At 43.6% G+C, this 17,000-nt stretch overlaps 3 protein-coding genes across 20 annotated transcripts in view; 2 read left to right on the forward strand and 1 right to left on the reverse strand.

The window, feature by feature from the left end:
* Nucleotides 1-14,412, forward strand: part of ZDHHC16 (zDHHC palmitoyltransferase 16) — a 39,839-nt gene extending 25,427 nt beyond the window's left edge. For 8 of the 10 annotated variants that reach the window (XM_082406567.1, XM_082406565.1, XM_082406571.1 and 5 more), the window contains one exon: nucleotides 6,652-14,412. The gene's annotated coding sequence lies outside the window, so the exon portion shown is untranslated. Of the gene's footprint in view, nucleotides 1-6,637 lie in introns of all 10 variants that reach the window. The other 2 variants (XM_082406570.1, XM_082406568.1) reach the window with 2 other exon arrangements.
* MMS19 (MMS19 homolog, cytosolic iron-sulfur assembly component) overlaps nucleotides 1-15,884 on the reverse strand; it is a 32,172-nt gene extending 16,288 nt beyond the window's left edge. For 2 of the 5 annotated variants that reach the window (XM_082406504.1, XM_082406503.1), the window contains exons 1-8: nucleotides 15,724-15,881; nucleotides 4,550-4,598; nucleotides 2,476-2,576; nucleotides 1,642-1,727; nucleotides 1,200-1,274; nucleotides 720-789; nucleotides 209-337; nucleotides 62-123 (exon numbers count right to left, since the gene is read on the reverse strand). In XM_082406504.1, the coding sequence (XP_082262630.1) occupies nucleotides 62-123; nucleotides 209-337; nucleotides 720-789; nucleotides 1,200-1,274; nucleotides 1,642-1,727; nucleotides 2,476-2,576; nucleotides 4,550-4,598; nucleotides 15,724-15,835 (684 nt within the window). In that variant the 5' untranslated portion in view covers nucleotides 15,836-15,881. Of the gene's footprint in view, nucleotides 1-61; nucleotides 124-208; nucleotides 338-719; nucleotides 790-1,199; nucleotides 1,275-1,641; nucleotides 1,728-2,475; nucleotides 2,577-4,549; nucleotides 4,599-15,723 lie in introns of all 5 variants that reach the window. The other 3 variants (XM_082406506.1, XM_082406505.1, XM_082406509.1) reach the window with 3 other exon arrangements.
* A 345-nt stretch (nucleotides 15,885-16,229) lies between these two features.
* The window catches only part of UBTD1 (ubiquitin domain containing 1), a 51,423-nt gene continuing 50,652 nt past the window's right edge, over nucleotides 16,230-17,000 (forward strand). The window contains exon 1 of one of the 5 annotated variants that reach the window (XM_082406577.1): nucleotides 16,230-16,764. Coding sequence is in view for 2 of the 5 variants with exons in the window: in XM_082406583.1 (XP_082262709.1) it covers nucleotides 16,695-16,764 (70 nt within the window). In the remaining 3 variants the exon portion in view is untranslated. The remainder of the gene's footprint in view (nucleotides 16,765-17,000) is intronic. The other 4 variants (XM_082406581.1, XM_082406583.1, XM_082406586.1 and 1 more) reach the window with 4 other exon arrangements.

The following is a 17,000-nucleotide window of genomic DNA, read 5'->3' on the forward strand; positions in this document are numbered from 1 at the left end:
GGCACATAACAGACACTCAACAAATATTTCAATGAGTGAATGAATGAAAGGTACTACTTACAGGGGTAAAATCAATAGGGAAGTAACAGGATGTCACTTCAAACAACTCCTCCACAAAGGGTCCTAAGGCAACAGAGAAAGAATGAGGACTTATAAGCCTCTCATCTGACAAGCCCCAACCAGCTAATTCAAGGCTACAAGGGTGTACCCAGGCTATAGTCTCTGGAGATGAGGTCATGGACGATGCGGAAGGCCACCAGAAGATTACGGGGATCCTTTTCCCCATCCATCACCTGGATGAAGCCAAAGGTGAAATCAGCTCCTAGGCCCTTCAGCTCTGCGGAGGAGAGAACAAGATCATTACTGTCCCATGGGAGAGAAAGCTGGGCTTTCTTCTGGCCTGTGTTTTCCCTCTGCTATCACTGCCTTTCCTGCCTCCCAGAGCAGGCCCTTTCTGTTTTCCTATTCCAAGAGAGTTCTCAGTGAAGAGAAGATGTGCGACAATACATAACTGTTACAGAGGTAAGAATTTAAAACATCAGCTCAAACTCCACCCTTTCTTTACTTTCCTGGGGAGTAAGTGGCTCCCAGTTTCCCTTTATCATCCTCTCAAAGTACTGGCTCTTCTATATCACCCCTGGGCTAAAATGAGTCCTGGTAATGGGGGGAAAAAAAGATGTGCTCACTTTTCAGATTTTCCAGAGAGCCCTGCCTCTTACCTTCTTCCCGGGTTCGCATGAAGTTGGTGATGATACTGTAGACTGTGTGTCGGTCCACCTGTGGCAGGGACTTGGTAGGAGAGACAGGAAGTAAGTAAAGAAAGTGCCCAAAGAATACCTCAGCTGACAAAACTACTTCCTGCTTCACAATCTCTAAGTGGACAGTTCTCTTTACAGCAGTAAAAGATGAACCTCAGAGGAAATGTAGAGAAAGGATATGGCTGTTGCCCAGCAGTCCAGCAGTGGAACCGATAACCAAAACCTGTCTGCTGTATGCCTTACTTTAAGTGTAAGAGGACACAGGTCAGACATAATGGCATGCCTCACTCTCCTTACACAGTAGCAAGGGATAGCATGTGAACATGGTCAAAGACCTGAAAGAGTTCAGAACTTAGAAGGCAATTTTTTTTGCCATCTAATTCTAGTTATGTCAATGGCTGGGAGATAGAGGAGAATACCAAGGTGACTGTTATCACTCACCTGTACATGGACCTCCTGGAAGATGGCTTTAAGCACGGAGACAGCCAGCCCTGGGGGCAGGGCCACACACAGGCTCTGGGGGAGAAGAGAAGTGTGAGCACAGAGGGAATTCTGGGAATTCTAGCACAGCCTTCAAGACACAAGCCTAAAACAGGGCTATTTAGCTACAGTGGGAATCACAACATCCAAGTTTGGGAAGAAGTGCTAACAGTGAGAAACATGGTCCCTTTTCTCAAGTTGATTAGGTCTCTGCAGCTCCTTCCAGTTTGGCTTTGAATTCCAGTCTCCAAAGGATACTTTTACTCTACAAACTAAAAACAGAAGTGGAGCTGGCTGAGACTAGTTTAGTCAGCACTTGAAGTCTTTCCCTCTAAGGGGAAGGAGAGAATTCACTGGAAATAGGTTCCTGCAAACACGGTATGTAATACAAAAAAGAACTCACAAGTGCCCTCAAACCCTGCAGGACAGACGGGATCACAAGATGATGGTCCTTCAGCCGGTTCTCGTAGAATAGGATCAAGTGTACCACTGCACAGACCAGAAATTCAGCCATTAGTTTACACAGGCTGGAGGAGGGCCCACTGGCTTTGCTCCTTCCCGAAGTTTATAAGGGCTGTTCCTGCTTGGGCTTCACTACAAATTTTCTCCTTCACCGAGAGATATGCCCCAAGCCCTCCCATTTGAGGGTGCCTTCCTTGATCTGTCAGGAAAATAGGTGAACATCTTTTATTATCCATTCCCACTAGGTCACAATCAAACCCATTCTCAAGCCGAGAACTGCCTTTCTACAGAACTTGGGTTGGCAAATTTTCTCAAAGGGCCAGATAGTAAATATTTTAGGCTTGTAGGACATAGTATGTCAAAACTACTCAACTGGGCCACTGTAACATAAAAGCAGCATACACAATAGGGAAATAAATGGGCATGGCTAGATGCTAATAAAGCTTTATAGAAGATAAATAAGTTGTTGGCTTTTTTCCTCAGGACTTCAAAACACTTTGATATTTCATTACTTTTCCACTCCATCTATAAAACACTATTTTGTCCATTTTACGAAGAGGGGAAGATATACTGAAAAAAACTGTCTAAGGCTACATTTGAAATCCATGTGTCTTGTGTCTCAATTCTTATCTTCTCTGCCACATATACCAGTGAGGAATGAAGACCCTGAATTAGGAGTTCATAGATACCTTATGTCCTCCCTCCCTCCCTGTAAAGCTGGCTTGAATAGACAAGCAAGGCCTTGGCTCAGCACTCCTACTAGCGATGCCAGTACCTTCCTTCTCCAGGAGCAAGGAGTGACACTGCAGTAGCACCTGTGACAAAAGCTGGATTCCTCGTGCCCGAGTTCGGGGTTCTGGATTCTCTAGAGAGGACCTGGGGTAAAGTAAGATAGAGACAGCCTGACATTACCCAGTTCAAACTTTTGAAGTAAATATTTCGCAATTAGTCACACTCACCCCCTGGGCATGGAAGCCAGCCCAGGAAGGTATTCTGGAGGTGCTTAGCATTACAGACAACACTAAGGCCAATCCCCAGAATGACCTGGCATCATTAGAGGCATATGTGACACCACAGCCAACAGAAGTGTCCATCTCCAGGCACTGACTGGGCATGGGGCTTACTCCTTCTCATACAACTGTGACATTCCTCTGAAACACAGCTTAGCAGCTAACCACAGGGCTCAAGAGATGATTGGCAGCTGCAGCTTCTACCAAAACAGGAGGAGAATAAATATATCACTGTTAAAGCAACCACTATAGTCTTAGGGACCATATCGTCTTTATAACTGGAAGACCATTATGGTCTTTATAATTGGAAGTTTACAAAGTTAAGATGGTCAGAGTAAAGGTTTTAACTATTTAGGATTATTGATATGGGAGGACCTAGGCTGAAGCAACAAGGAGGTGATTTATCTTCAAAACAAATCACAGGGATTACATTTAGACATACCAGAAGGAATCTAAGTAAATGCAGGAGGTAGAAGACTTCTGAAGGAGAACTGGCCAGGATACATGAGTGTAACCTCAGGGTTAAGAGTATCTATAGCTAGGGGTAATGGGGCAAAAAGAAGCTCACTCTTGACGGGATCCTTAGGATAGGAACTTACAGAAAGGTAGAAGTAAAAAACTGTGCATTTAAAAATGGACCAAGGCACACAAATTCTCATAGCAGCATTACTCAGAAAAGCCAAAATGTGGAAACAACTCAGATATCCCTCAACTGATGAATGGTTAAACAAAATGTGGTATATCCATATAACAGAATATTGTTCAGCAAGAAATGAAGTACTGATACATGCTACAACAGGGATGAACTTTGAAAACATTATGCTAAGTGAAAGAAGCCAATCACAAAGGTTACATATTACTGTATAATTCCATTTATATGAAATTTTCAGCATAGGCAAATCCACAGAGACAGAGTAGATTAGTGGTTGCCAGGGGCTAGGAAGAGAAAGAAATGGGGAGTGATTGCTAATGGGCATGGGGTTTCTTTTTGGGGTGATGAAAATGTCTTAAAATTGACCGTGATAAGGGTCGTACAAATCTGTGAATACACACTTTAAAATGGTGAACTTTATGATAGATAAATTGTATCTCGATAAAGCTGTTATTTAAAAAAAAATGGACGAAGGCCACAACAACATGAGTAGAAAGGCCAAAAGGTCTCTTATGTGGGAAAAATGCATAATGGTGACCTACTCCCCCACCCTCTCCCCAATTTTCTAGTTTTTTCTGTTTTAGAAGACATGCTAGCCATGACAGTTAGCAACCTTCGCTACTAAGACTTGTCAATTTAAATGGTCTACCAAGTACGAAATATGAGGAAAGCAGACATTAGACTACAAGCATATAGTTCCTCTGGAGCTTGGAATATCTGGTGGTAACAGTGGTATTCCAGCTGTTTTTCCAAGCCTTTTCCTATAGTGGGGAACCTGGTGCAAGGTCAGCCTCTTGACCACTCCCCAGGCTGGGCTCACAGCAGGTCTGAGTCAGATGCAGGCTGACTAGAATCCTATGGGGGAGGGTGGGTCTAAAGAAGCAGAAGAGAAATCCCAGCTCTAATTAACTAACAGTTGATGGCTTTCAACCACCCATCTCAGCCTAAACCGGTGGGCTGACCCAGGAGCCAATGTGACCCACAGGCAGTGTTCCCAACACTTCCTTAGGGGCCTCAGTCAGGTGGCAAGAATCATTTTTCAGGAGAAACACTGGCTTAGCCTGAGGTACTGATATGGGAGGGGGAGGAGGGTGTTGGGCTACAGTAGGAGAAATTCAGGACAAAATAACTTTTTCAGAGTGCAGCGCCAGGGCTGGAGACGGGTATTCTAGAGCAGAGGCTCTTACCCAAGGGCTTCCACCACTTGTAACACCGTATAGTTTCCAGATTTCACATCTAAAGGAAAGAAGAAAAAGAAATCTGAAAAAACAAAAATAAAACTCCATCCCAGGGTTCAATGGCTCTAATTACCAATGTTTTTGCCTACCCTAGGGCTTACACCATGGGGCCCGCCGTGCTTGCCAAGGGCCTCTCCTACATGAGAGGCATTTCTGTAACACTTCAAATATGCAGCTCCAAGTATAAAAACTGAAAAGAAAGTCAATATATCATTTGCAGGTAACCTGTTTATCTAGAAAATCCAAGAGACATAAATGAAAAAAATACTACAAACGAAATAATTCATTAGGGTGGCTAGGTACAAAATTAATATGAAATTAAGAACTTTCACATACACACATACAATAGCCTGAAAAATTATATAAAGGAAAAAGGAGCCTATTTACAATAGCGACAAATAAAAATTTAAAAAGAGAGAAAGAGAGAGAAAAATACCTAGATATAAACTTAACAAAAAATGTGAATATCTGGGGACTTCCCTGGTGGCTCAGTGGTTAAGAATCTGCCTGCCAGTGCAGGGGACACAGGTTCAATCCCTGCTCCGGGAAGGTCCCACATGCCGTGGAGCAACTGAACCCGTGTGCCACAACTACTGAGCCTGCACTCCAGAGCCTAAGAGCCACAACTACTGAGCCGATGCGCCAAAACTACTGAAGCCCGTGCGCTCTACAGCCTGCGTGCCACAACTACTGAGCCCACGTGCTGCAACTACTGTAGCCCACGCGCCTAGAGCCTGTGCTCCACAACAAGAGAAGCCACCGCAATGAGAAGCCCACGCACTGCAACGAAGAGTAGCCCCTGCTCGCCACAACTAGAGAAAGCCGGCACGCAGCAACAAAGACCCAACGCAGTCAAAAAAAAAAAAAGAAAAAAAATATATATAAAAATGTGAATATCTGAATGGTGAAAACTTTAAAGAACCAGTGAGAAAGTTACTGTGTAAAAAATAGTACATAATTAGACAGGCAAACTCTGAAAAAGAGTAATGAGGGAGGGAAGGAAGGCAGTTCTTCTAGATAGTAAAAGATTGTTATAAAGTCACAGTAATTAAAATACTGTATAGTTTTGAATATACTTTCTGTTTTCCATAATAAAAGTAAAAAACAAAAAATAACCAGTGTAGTATGAGTTCATATTCAAGGAAATCAATGGTACAGAAATAGAATACAAAATCCAGAAAGAGACACAAATACATGAGATTTTAAAAATCATATTTCAATTAATGAAAAACAGACTATTCAATATATGGTGTTGGCATGATTGGGTAAATATTTGAAACAAACAAACAAACAAAAATACCAATGGCTCTGAATCTTTCACCAAAGTAAATTTCAAATGGATTAAAGAAAAAAACACAAGAGAACATTTCTAAGTATAACATAGTTATATTTAGCCATAAAAGAAAAGATTGGTTAAAATCAGCTACATTAAAAAAAAAAAAAGGATTTTCTGCAAGGCAAAAACAAACAAACATCATAAGACAAACTGGGAAAAAATATTTGCAATTCTTATAACAAAGGGCTATTTTACCAATATAAAAAGCACTTCCACAAGTCATTGAGAAAAAAGACCAACAACCAATTTAAAAATGGGCAAAAACAGAAGATGCTCAACCATATTAACAACAGGAATGCAAATTCAACTCCCCAAAACGTTGGTTTTTAACATACTAGATTGGCGAAGATCAAACATTTTGTATCACGCTTATGTTTGGTGATGGTGCATGGAATTAAGGTACTCTTAAACACTGTAGGTGGAGTAAAAATTGGTACAGCCCTTTTATGGAGCACCCCCCCCCCCTTTTTTTGGCCGCGCCTGTGGGGCATGGAGGATTTTAACTGCTTGACCAGGGACTGAACCTGCGCCCCCTGCAGTGGAAGTGCAGAGTTTTAACCACTAGACCACCAGAGAAGTCCCTATGGAGGGCAATTTGAAAATACTTTTTAAATTACAAATGTACGTAGGCTTTAACCCAGGGAATCTTCTCAGAATTTATCCTATATACTTGTAAAAGTGCAAAATAATGCATGTACAAGTTTTTTCATTTCAGAATGATTTATAATAGCAAATGACTGCAAACAACAAATGGCCGGGACATGGAAGCAACCTAAGTGTCCATCGACAGACGAATGGATAAAGACGTGGCACATATATACAATGGAATATTACTCAGCCATAGAAAGGAACGAAACTGGGTCATCTGTAGAGAGGTGGATGGACCTAGAGACTGTCATACAGAGTGAAGTAAGTCAGAAAGAGAAAAACAAATATCATATATTGACGCATATATGTGGAATCTAGAAAAATGGTACAGATGAACCGGTTTGCAAGGCAGAAATAGACACAGATGTAGAGAACAAACCTATGGACACCAAGGGGGGAAAGTGGTGGGGAGGGTGGTGGTGGTGGTGGGATGAATTGGGAGACTGGGATTGACATATATACACTAATATGTATAAAATAGATAACTAATAAGAACCTGCTGTATAAACAATAAATAAATAAAATTCAAAAAAAAAAAAAGAAAGAAACAAAGTTAAATAAGTTATAGTACATCCATAATGGAATTCTCTGTAACTACTTAGGAAAAAAATTGAAAAAAGACTAAGGAACCTATATATTTATACTGATAATGGGACAAGATTTAAAAGCAGAACATAAATAGAGTGTACATAAATAGTATATAGTATGTGCATAGCATTGTTTTTAAAGGGAGGGAGAATTATTTCTATTTGTATTTATTTCTATCTCTAGAAGATGAAAGGAATTAGTAACACTGGTTGTCTCTACGGAGGGAGGCGGTTAGCTGGGGGTTGAGAGGTAGGCTTAAAAAAATGTTTTACACTTTGGAATAATTTTAGATTTAAAAAAAGGTTGTAAAGACAGTATAGAGTTCCTGTATACCCCTCACCCAGTTTCCCTGAATGTTACCATCTTACATAGTACATCTGTCGAAACTAATAGAGATTAGCATTTGTATATTACTTTTAATTAAACTCCAGACTTTATTCAGATTTTACCAGTTTTTCCACTAATGTAATTTTCCTGTTTCAGGATCCAATTAAGGACACCACACTGCAACTAGCCATCATGAATCCTTAGTCTCCTCTAGTCTGTGAAAGTTTCTCAGTCTTCCTTGCTTTTCATGACCTTGGTATTTTAAAGAAGTACTGGGCTTCCCTGGTGGCGCAGTGGTTGAGAATCTGCCTGCCAATGCAGGGGACACGGGTTCGAGCCCTGGTCTGGGAAGATCCCACATGCCGCGGAGCAACTGGGCCCGTGAGCCACAACTACTGAGCCTGCGCGTCTGGAGCCTCTGCTCCGCAACAAGAGAGGCCGTAAGAGTGAGAGGCCCGCGCACCGCGATGAAGAGTGGCCCCAGCTTGCCACAACTAGAGAAAGCCCTCTCACAGAAACGAAGACCCAACACAGCCAAAAATAAGTAAATAAATTAATTAATTTTTTAAAAAAAATTAAGAAGTACTTTATAGAATGTCCCTTGATATGGGTTTCTTTGATGTTTTCCTCATGTTTAGCCTGGGGTTATGGATTTGGAGAAAGAATAGCATAGAGGTGAAGTGCCTTTCTCATCACATCATATCATTGGTACAGTATATCAACGTGACTTATCACTGGTGATTTTAATTTTGATCACTTGGTTAAGGTAGTGTCAGCAGGTCTCTGCACTATACACACTGTTACTATTTTTTCTTTCCCCACACTCTTTCCTTTGGAAGGGAGTCACTAAGTCCAGTCCACAGTCAAGGGGAAAGGGGAGATTAAGCTTCATTTCCTAGAAGGAGAGTATTTATCTATCTATGTTATTTGGAGTTATTCTAAGGAAGATTCATCTCTTCTCTTTCCTTCATTTATTCAGTTGTTTACATCAGCATAAGCTCATGTATATTTATGTTATGCCTTGGGTTATAATCCAATACTAGGTTATTTTGTTGCTCAAATTTTCTATCTTTGGCCATGGGGAGCTTTTTTAGGTTGGCACCAGTGTCCCTTTGACATGCCCCATCCTTTTATTTTTTTAAGTGCTTTCTTACTTTCTGGCACTACAAAATACTACAGGCTCATCTTGTAATTTCCCTGCCCCAACCCGTGAATCAGCCTTTTCTCCAAGAAGCCCTGGTTCCTTTTATTGGAGAATGGTATTAAAAACCAAGATCTGGGTGAAACTGTACTCATTGCTATTGGGGTGTCACTGCTTCTAGGCCCTCTTCAGCAGAGAGAGCTGGGAAATATATGTACGTATTCTAACCCATGTATACACACATATTATCATTATGTCTGTATCTACCCATATATATTAAACTAAACATAAGATCATATTAGTCTCTTCTCTAATCTAGTGCCCCAGGGTTCATTCTAGCCTTCCCCCTTGCTTATGTGTAATTTACTTCTCTGACAGTGAGAAACCTGGTTCCCATTATCTATTATACCACTTATTATTCTTTTCAACACTAGTGTAGCTAATAAACTACTTTCAGAATTGTCAGCCTCTGTGAGAAACAAATTTATAAGCAGAGTACAGTACTTATGTACAGTTTTGTCTTTAGCCTTATAGTCTCCAGACAAAATATTGTTTTCCAAAGTCACTTAGATCAGCTTTTCCCCCCACCCCCTTTAGCAAGGATATATCATACACTAGTAATATAGTAAATTCATTTGTCACAGTCTCCATGCCATCTTGGGATGGAAGGGAGACTTCTCACTGTGGATCCTTTTGCACCTTTTGAATGTTGCACCATGTGAGTGTATTACTTATTTTCGAAAATGCAATTTTAACAGCACAATGGTAATTCACATAGATCTAACAGAATCATCTTGGGATAAATTTTCAAAGGAGAAACAAAGAGCAAAAGGTTAGCGATCTTCCTAAGCGTTTGATTAACATAGAGGAGTTTTAGATCAATAAGGTGTGGCAATCAGGGAATACTTTCGCAGCCTGTTCTGGGTCCCCAACCCACCTACCTCTAAATGCAAGACCTAATTAGTCAGCTCTCGCCAACACCAGACTTTGGCTAGGTGAAAAACAGGCTTGAGAAAACTCCTAAACTTCCAGTCCCCCTGAAGTCTGTGGTCTCTGAACAATAGCTGTGAACTGAGCTGAGGCGCAATCTGGTACTAGAGTAAGAAGTCCAATCTGACTGAGGAAGGGAGTGCTCTAGTTGGGATTCATAGCTCGTGACTGGCACCAATTTAGACATCAGGCACTCTTAGCCTTACTCGTGCCAGGATGTGGAAGGCCCAGTGCTGCCCCTGCTCCTGAGAAAGAGCCAAGAGAAAAAATGCGCAAGCTGTGGGGTGGGGGAAGGGGCAGCAGCTAGACTAAAAGGACAAATCAAGGCACTGACAGTTGTTCTACACCCAATTCCTTAACGTCAGTACTGAAGAGAGACACCCATTTCTGGGTTACAAAGTTGCACCATTTGGGAGGGTGGAAAAGGGTACTTTGCTGGAACCTCCTGGACAGAACCCAGGAAACTCTGCTGAAAAACCCATCTAAAAAATAATTTCAGTAGCGGCCACAAGGGTGTTAGCACATAGGAAGCCACAGGGGACTGGTAACTGTTACTGAACTGAACTGAACCATCCTTCTTCAGCAACACCATCAAAGTCCTCTGTGGATGCTGGGCTAGGGACTCTCTTCGGAAGTACCTCAAGTGCTGTTAAGACAAAGTACCTGACTACTAGGCCTCACTCAGTCACCTCTAATTTTTTCATTAAAAAAAAAAATTGAGGTATAATTTACATACAGTGGAATGCACAGTGAACGTATAATTTGATTAGTTTTAACAAAAGTACACCCAGAGTAACCAACACCCCAATCAAGATATAGAATATTTCTACCACCAGAGAAAGTTTCCCTCACACTCTCTACTAGTCAGTCTCACTCCTATAGGTTGCCTCAAATTTTATAAATGAAAAAGAGTTCTTCAGCATTCAGTATACATCATTATGAAACTGGCTGCTTTACAATTACAAAGAAACACCCATTTGCATGTGATTTCTTGAATCCCAGTATATGGGTGAATTCTCCTGGCAAAGCCCTTTAGTCTTCATACTTTCACAAAGAATCCATCTTGAATTAATGCAGCACAAACATAAAAGTGAAGTACAAAAGTCATACAAAATTAGGAAAAAATGAAGAAATAATAAAGCTATTGCAACAGTAAATAAGAGTAAGGAAAATGGCAAATAAGGTGGCAAAGAACTAGAATCAGTATTTTGAAGATGTTTTCACAAAGGTGACTAAATCTAACATCTTATTCTAGTTCTGTTGAGCCTATCTTAGAAATGTCTTTCAAATTTTCGTCTTTTCCTTTTCATCCCTTATAACCAGACTATATAGGGACAGCTGTCAAAATAGCCTTCAACTTTTTAGTGTAATGAAAATGTTCTGTAATTTTTAGATAGTGGTGGTAGTTGTAGAACATTGTGAATATACTAAAAGCCACTTATTTGTACATTTAAATGGTTACAGTGGTGAATTTTATCTCAATTAAAAAAAAAAAAAGCCTTTTGATCCATCCCTAATCTATCGAAAATGCACAATTACTTCCCTGCTCACCAATCTCCCTTTGCCCCTCATTGCCTAAGACCTGACTCCTTGGCTTGATGTCATTTACGATTTAGCCCTCAATCCGCTCCAGCCTCACCTTTGATCATAACTCCTATCATTCAGTCGCATGAAATCTCAACATGTCAAGCTCTTCCATATCCTTAAGTCTGGAAACACATTCCCTTGGTTTGGAATGCCTCTTTCCTGCCCTTGTCAGTCTGAGGAACTTCAACTCCTCAAGACCCAGCTCAAATGGCAACTCTTCTGTGAAGCCTTCCTTGATTCCCAAAACAGAATTACTCCCTCTTACACGTTCCTTGAATCATTCTTTAAAAAAACTGTCGGGCTTCCCTGGTGGCGCAGTGGTTGAGAATCTGCCTGCTAATGCAGGGGACATGGGTTCGAGCCCTGGTCTGGGAGGATCCCACATGCCGCGGAGCAACTAGGCCCGTGAGCCACAACTACTGAGCCTGCGCATCTGGAGCCTCTGCTCCGCAACAAGAGAGGCCGCGATAGTGAGAGGCCCGCGCACCGCGATGAAGAGTGGCCCCCACTTGCCGCAACTAGAGACAGCCCTCGCACAGAAACTAAGACCCAACACAGCCAAAAATTAAAAAAACAAAAAAACAAAACCCAAATGTTCAAGTACAACTGGTGTCTTAAAAAAAAAAAAATTGTCATGTACGTTTGGTTTCATTTATCCACTCAACATTTATTGAATACCTATTACAAATCAATTACTGTGTTAGGACTGGAGAGAGAAATATAGACAGGGAGCTTTTAAGGAGCCCAGTCTGTTGGGGCAGAAAGACGCTTAAAACAATCAAAGAACAACAAGTTCAGTGTTACCACAGTGACATAAACAGAGCCTGGGGTAACATAGGAAAGGAGTAAAATTCTTGGGTGTATGGGACCATCCATCACTAACTTTAAGTGATTAGTTCTCTTAACAATACAAGTTCTTCCAAATGAAAAATACCCCGAAGTACTGTTAATTATGCAATTGGACTCTAGGGATGAAAGAAGCTAATAAAAAGTTAATTTTCTAGGAGTAGTCTCACTGGCATAAGAAAAATAAATGTAAGTTCCTTTCCCTATATAGGTTGGTCTAAGTTTTTCCAATGTGTCCAAGATTTGTTCTCTAAAAATGGACCTACTAGCACCTGCTAAATACCCACTCTTTCCTCAGCAGGGCACCAGTCCGTGTGGGGCACTGAGGAGTCGTCAAAGGAGTATTTATATGAGCACTGACACAGAATGCACAATCAGACCTCTGTCTGATGGAATTGCAGCCTCTTGAGAATCTGGAGTAGCAGCCAAGGGGGAAGGGGAGAGGGGGGAGGATGTGAAGGAACAGGAGAGAGAAAAATCCCAATCAGGGCTAAGTTCCAATCAAGCTCTCAAAATGCCCTTTCTGCTGAGAATGCCACAGACATTTCTCAGAACTATATTTTACTTTTCTTTAACAGTTTTCTGGTTTCAAGAATAGTGGTCTCCTCATGGAATTACAAATGTAGGAAAATACAATAAAGACTGAAATGAAGGCAAATCCAAATAACCAAGAGGAAGAAAATTTATATCCATCACCTATAAATCCAACATGTTCAAAATCAGCTCCCTTCCCAATTTTTGGACCTAGTACTTTTCTTTTGCTCATCTTCAGGCTCAAAAGCTGGAGGTCATCTTCGAGTCCTCCCTCTCCTCCAAGCCCTATAACTAATTAGCCCTCAAATTCCAGATTCTTCCTTCAGCATCTTTTATTCCATTCATTTATACCACCTACTTATGCTAGTCTCCAGGAGACTATGGTGGTAGAAACAGGCAGGTAGGATGTGGAGATGTGTACAGAAGTAGCTACTAAACAGTCTGCGAATAAGTATGAGTGGTTGAGAAATAAGTACCACAAAGATTCTGAACTGTGAGATGATGTCTGGCTGGAGTAATCAGGAGACACTTGGGGGCAGGCAGTGAGCACTCAAGCTGGGCCTTTAATCCCAGGCCTAACTTTAATTAGATGGAGCCAGTGGAGGGATCTGGGAAGCAAAGCACTCAAGGGAACAGCAAATCAACGTGGCTGCCTGGAACTAAAGATCCAGGAGGGGAGTGGTAGACATTGAATGCCTGGCTGAGTAGCCTTTAACTCTTAGGCTGCCAGGTCATTTCTCTTCCATCATTTGCACCTTTACATCTGACACCTACTGTCATCAGGAACCCAGGTGCAAAACAAAGTTGGTGGTAGCTGCCTTTGTGATCACAGGACGTTCCTTCTGCAGTTACAATTTGTAGGAGAGGCTGCTGCTATGAGTGGCTGAATAGAAAGCTGGTCCCTTCAGCACTAACAAAGCTTGACTTAGGCTGGAGGATTAGAAAGCACATCTTATTCTGGGGATGCTTCAAAACTCTGTCAGCCTTCAACAACCCTAACTAAGGCTGTGATCTAAGATTGAGAATACTGATTTAATCCTTCTCAAATTCACCTTCACTATCTGACTCCCTTGCTCAAGGATCTACATTGATTCCAGTTACCTACAATAGGTCGTTTAAATCCCTCTGTTTAGAATCCAAGGTTAGGCATCATCTAACCCCACCAAACCTTTTCAACCTTATCTGTTATTACCCCTCTGTTAGTTATCTGTTATTACCAACCTCCTTTCCTAATCAGGAGAGCTAAATTACAACAGGGCTAGTGTTATAGTCTTAGCTGAGCTAAATTTAAACTAGACAACAGTTTAGGCCACTTTTTTTTCAGGCATAAAAAATATAAATTCTACAAAAATATTTATAAGAACTTGGCAGTCTATTCATGCTGACTTCTCAAGTGTGTTCTGAATTTGAAGAACCCTAAATTACTGTGTTCATAATGTATAAATGTGAAAAAATAGTTACAAATAACACTTTTTATAGTAATGTTCTTTACCTTGATAGCGGGTAGGTGTAAGCATTTTTCAAAATCAGTGAATGTATGCTTAAGATTTGTACACTTCACTGAATACAAATTTTACACCAAAATAAACTATAAACAAACCCTAGTTAATGATATGCATACCAAAGCAGTTAGAGGGAAGTGTACTGCTATCTGCAATTTAAATGATGGATAGATACATGATAAAGCAAATTATATTAAAATGTTAATGGTAGAATCTAGGTGGTGGGTGTATGTGTGTTTTTCTTATGAAAAAATTACTTGGACTTTGCTGTATGTTTGAAAATTTTCATAATAAAACATTGGGGAAAATGACATTGATAATACACTGTAGTTGTTAATCATAAGCACTGACGACACACTATACTGCACAAAGCTGTTAAGAAGTTAACTTAGTGGAAAGGCTACATCAGCCATTTACTTGCTCCTTGATGCTTCCATGTCACCCTGCACATACCTCTTACAGCCCTTTTCATGGTGTACTATCCGTTTGCATGGCAGTCTCTCCCACTACATTGTAAGTCCCTGGCAGGCACAGATCTAGCGTAATTTGTATTTATATCCCTATTACTTTGCATCATGTTTGAAGAATAATGTGTTCAATAATGGTGGAAGGATTGAATTAAATTGAAATATTGCTAAGGATCAAAGTATTATACTTCCGGCAGATTCACATTATTCATTTCTCACATATTATAAAAGTGAATATGTTCAGTTTTCAAGGGAAATGTATCCTTTACTTCTCCCCAAACACGCAAAATTTCCAAAAATAGAGACAAAAATCATCTGTACTGACAAGATTATTTTGTATTCTATTACTTAAACACAAGGTCTGAAGGCCTCCTAACATTCAATAACTTTTTAGATTTTTTTTTTTCTAAAAGAATGAAGTCTCAGAATTCCAAGGAAATCTGTAATTTGTTTTATTCAAATCTTAGATAAGTCAGAACTAAGAGATCCCTAAACTGATCAAAAGCAGGAAAGTGGAGTTCTGGGGAAAAGATAAAAACAAACTCCACGTTAAAAAGTCACAAAGCAAATTAATCAAGAACTTTACCAAGAAACGGAGGGAAAGCCTTAAGGAAGATACGCAGAACTTCTCAGACTCCCCCTAGACTGGTTTCTCTCCTCCTCTCTCCAACTACAGCCAGTCAGATATCCGGCCGCCCGGCCACTCCCAGCATGCCACGCGACTGGAGCTGATGCCAATGAAGATGCTTCTTGTCACATCAACTTCCTAGAAACAACGTGCTTTTGCGGCGTGAGCCCGTGATTCTGAACTGCAGGACCTGGGTCCGAGTCCCAGCTCCCCCACCGGCCTGATCTGAGAGTCTCTTGCCCTCGCTGGGCCTGTTTCCTCATCTGTGAAATGGTAATTAATCTCCTAACCCCGGCCGGCGCACAGAATGGCTAAAAACCGAGACAAGGGGCGTAAAGGCGCTTTAAGGAAGACTGCAAGCGACTCGCAATTTGTTATGGCTCTTAAGCACGCGGTGCTCACAACCAGCCCCGGACCAATCTCTCAAAGTCACCGCTGTCCCTCACTCCCTTCCCGCCCGGCGCCTGTGCTGAGGCCGCTCCCTCCTGGAGGCCCCCAAGCGGAAGCCGTGCGGCGCCGTCGGCCGTACCTGCAGCCACTTGGTCAGCGGGGCCCTCCTGCTGACCCATGACGAAGTCTTGCACGAGGCCCCACAGGGCGCCCGTAGGCGCCACCGCCTCCAGAGCGGCGGCGGCGGCCATGACGCGAACTGGAGACCGTGGGAGGGAAAGTGGGAGGTGGCACGGGACGGGCCTCTCCGCGCACGCGCCTCCTGAGCCAATTGCCTGGCGAAAGCTGAGGGGGCGGGGCGCTCTTTGGATTACGTGCCTGCCGGCTCCAGGCCAGGCAGTTCCAGGGAGGGATGGGACGGTCCCTCCCCAAGGGGCGGGGCCTGGAGTCGGGGCGGTGGCTCAGGGAGGGAGGGCGGCTGCTGGGCACGCAGCCGGGGGCCTTTGAGGGCGAATAATTCCCAGCCCAGCTCCCTGGGAGACTGGCGGTGGGGCGGGCACCTGGCTGGGTGGGGTCGAGGGGCGGTACGCACCCTGGGGGAAACCAATGAGAAAACCAGGCCGGCCCAAGGGGGCGGTGTCGCCGGTCACATGCGCACCTGGGGGGGGCGGTGCCGCCGGCGCGGGCACCGAGAGCCGATGGCAGGGAGCGGGGCCGGGCTGGGGCGGGGTTAGGCAGGTGAGTGACAGGCTCCGGGGGGCCGGCCCCAGCTGGGAGCCCCGAGCGAACCGGGAGTAGCTGCGGCGGTGCCCGCCCCCTCTCTCCGCCCCTCCAGCGGAGCTGGTCTCCGGCCGGGCACCGTCGCGGGCCCCCCTGGCCCGGCCACCTGGGACTGTGCTGGGTAGTCGGCCACCTCCCTCTCTCCCCTCGCCCGCAAAGTTTGTGGCGAAGCCGGTGCAGGAGTAGAGCACGTCCCCGGGGGAGATCGGGGAGCTCCGGATGCCGGGCGGCAGGAGCCGTTGACCCGGGACGCCGCCGTCCGGGGCAGGAGCGCGGAGCAGCCGACCACCACGCCGCCTCCGGTGCATGGGGCCCGGCTGAGGAGCCAGCATGGGCAACTGCGTGGGGAGACAGCGCCGGGAGAGGCCGACCGCCCCAGGACACCCCCGCAAGCGAGCAGGTAACGACAGGGAAGGGAGCAGGGTCGTCGGCGCCCCGCCAGTTGTCCTCCTTCTTGCCCGAGACTTGGGCTTCCCGAGCGACCTCCCACGGCTCCTGGAGCCTGGGTTTCCCCCATGGCTGCTCCGGAGCCAGACGGGGTCCCCCTGCCCAGCCCCGCGGGCCGGGGGAGCCGAGTTGGGGCAACCGCGAGCGCTGACCCGGCTGCGAGCCCAACTGGCTCCAACTGGGAAGCTA

This window comes from Balaenoptera borealis, assembly GCF_965194805.1.
Source record: "Balaenoptera borealis genome assembly, chromosome: 10".
NCBI lineage: Eukaryota > Metazoa > Chordata > Mammalia > Artiodactyla > Balaenopteridae > Balaenoptera > Balaenoptera borealis.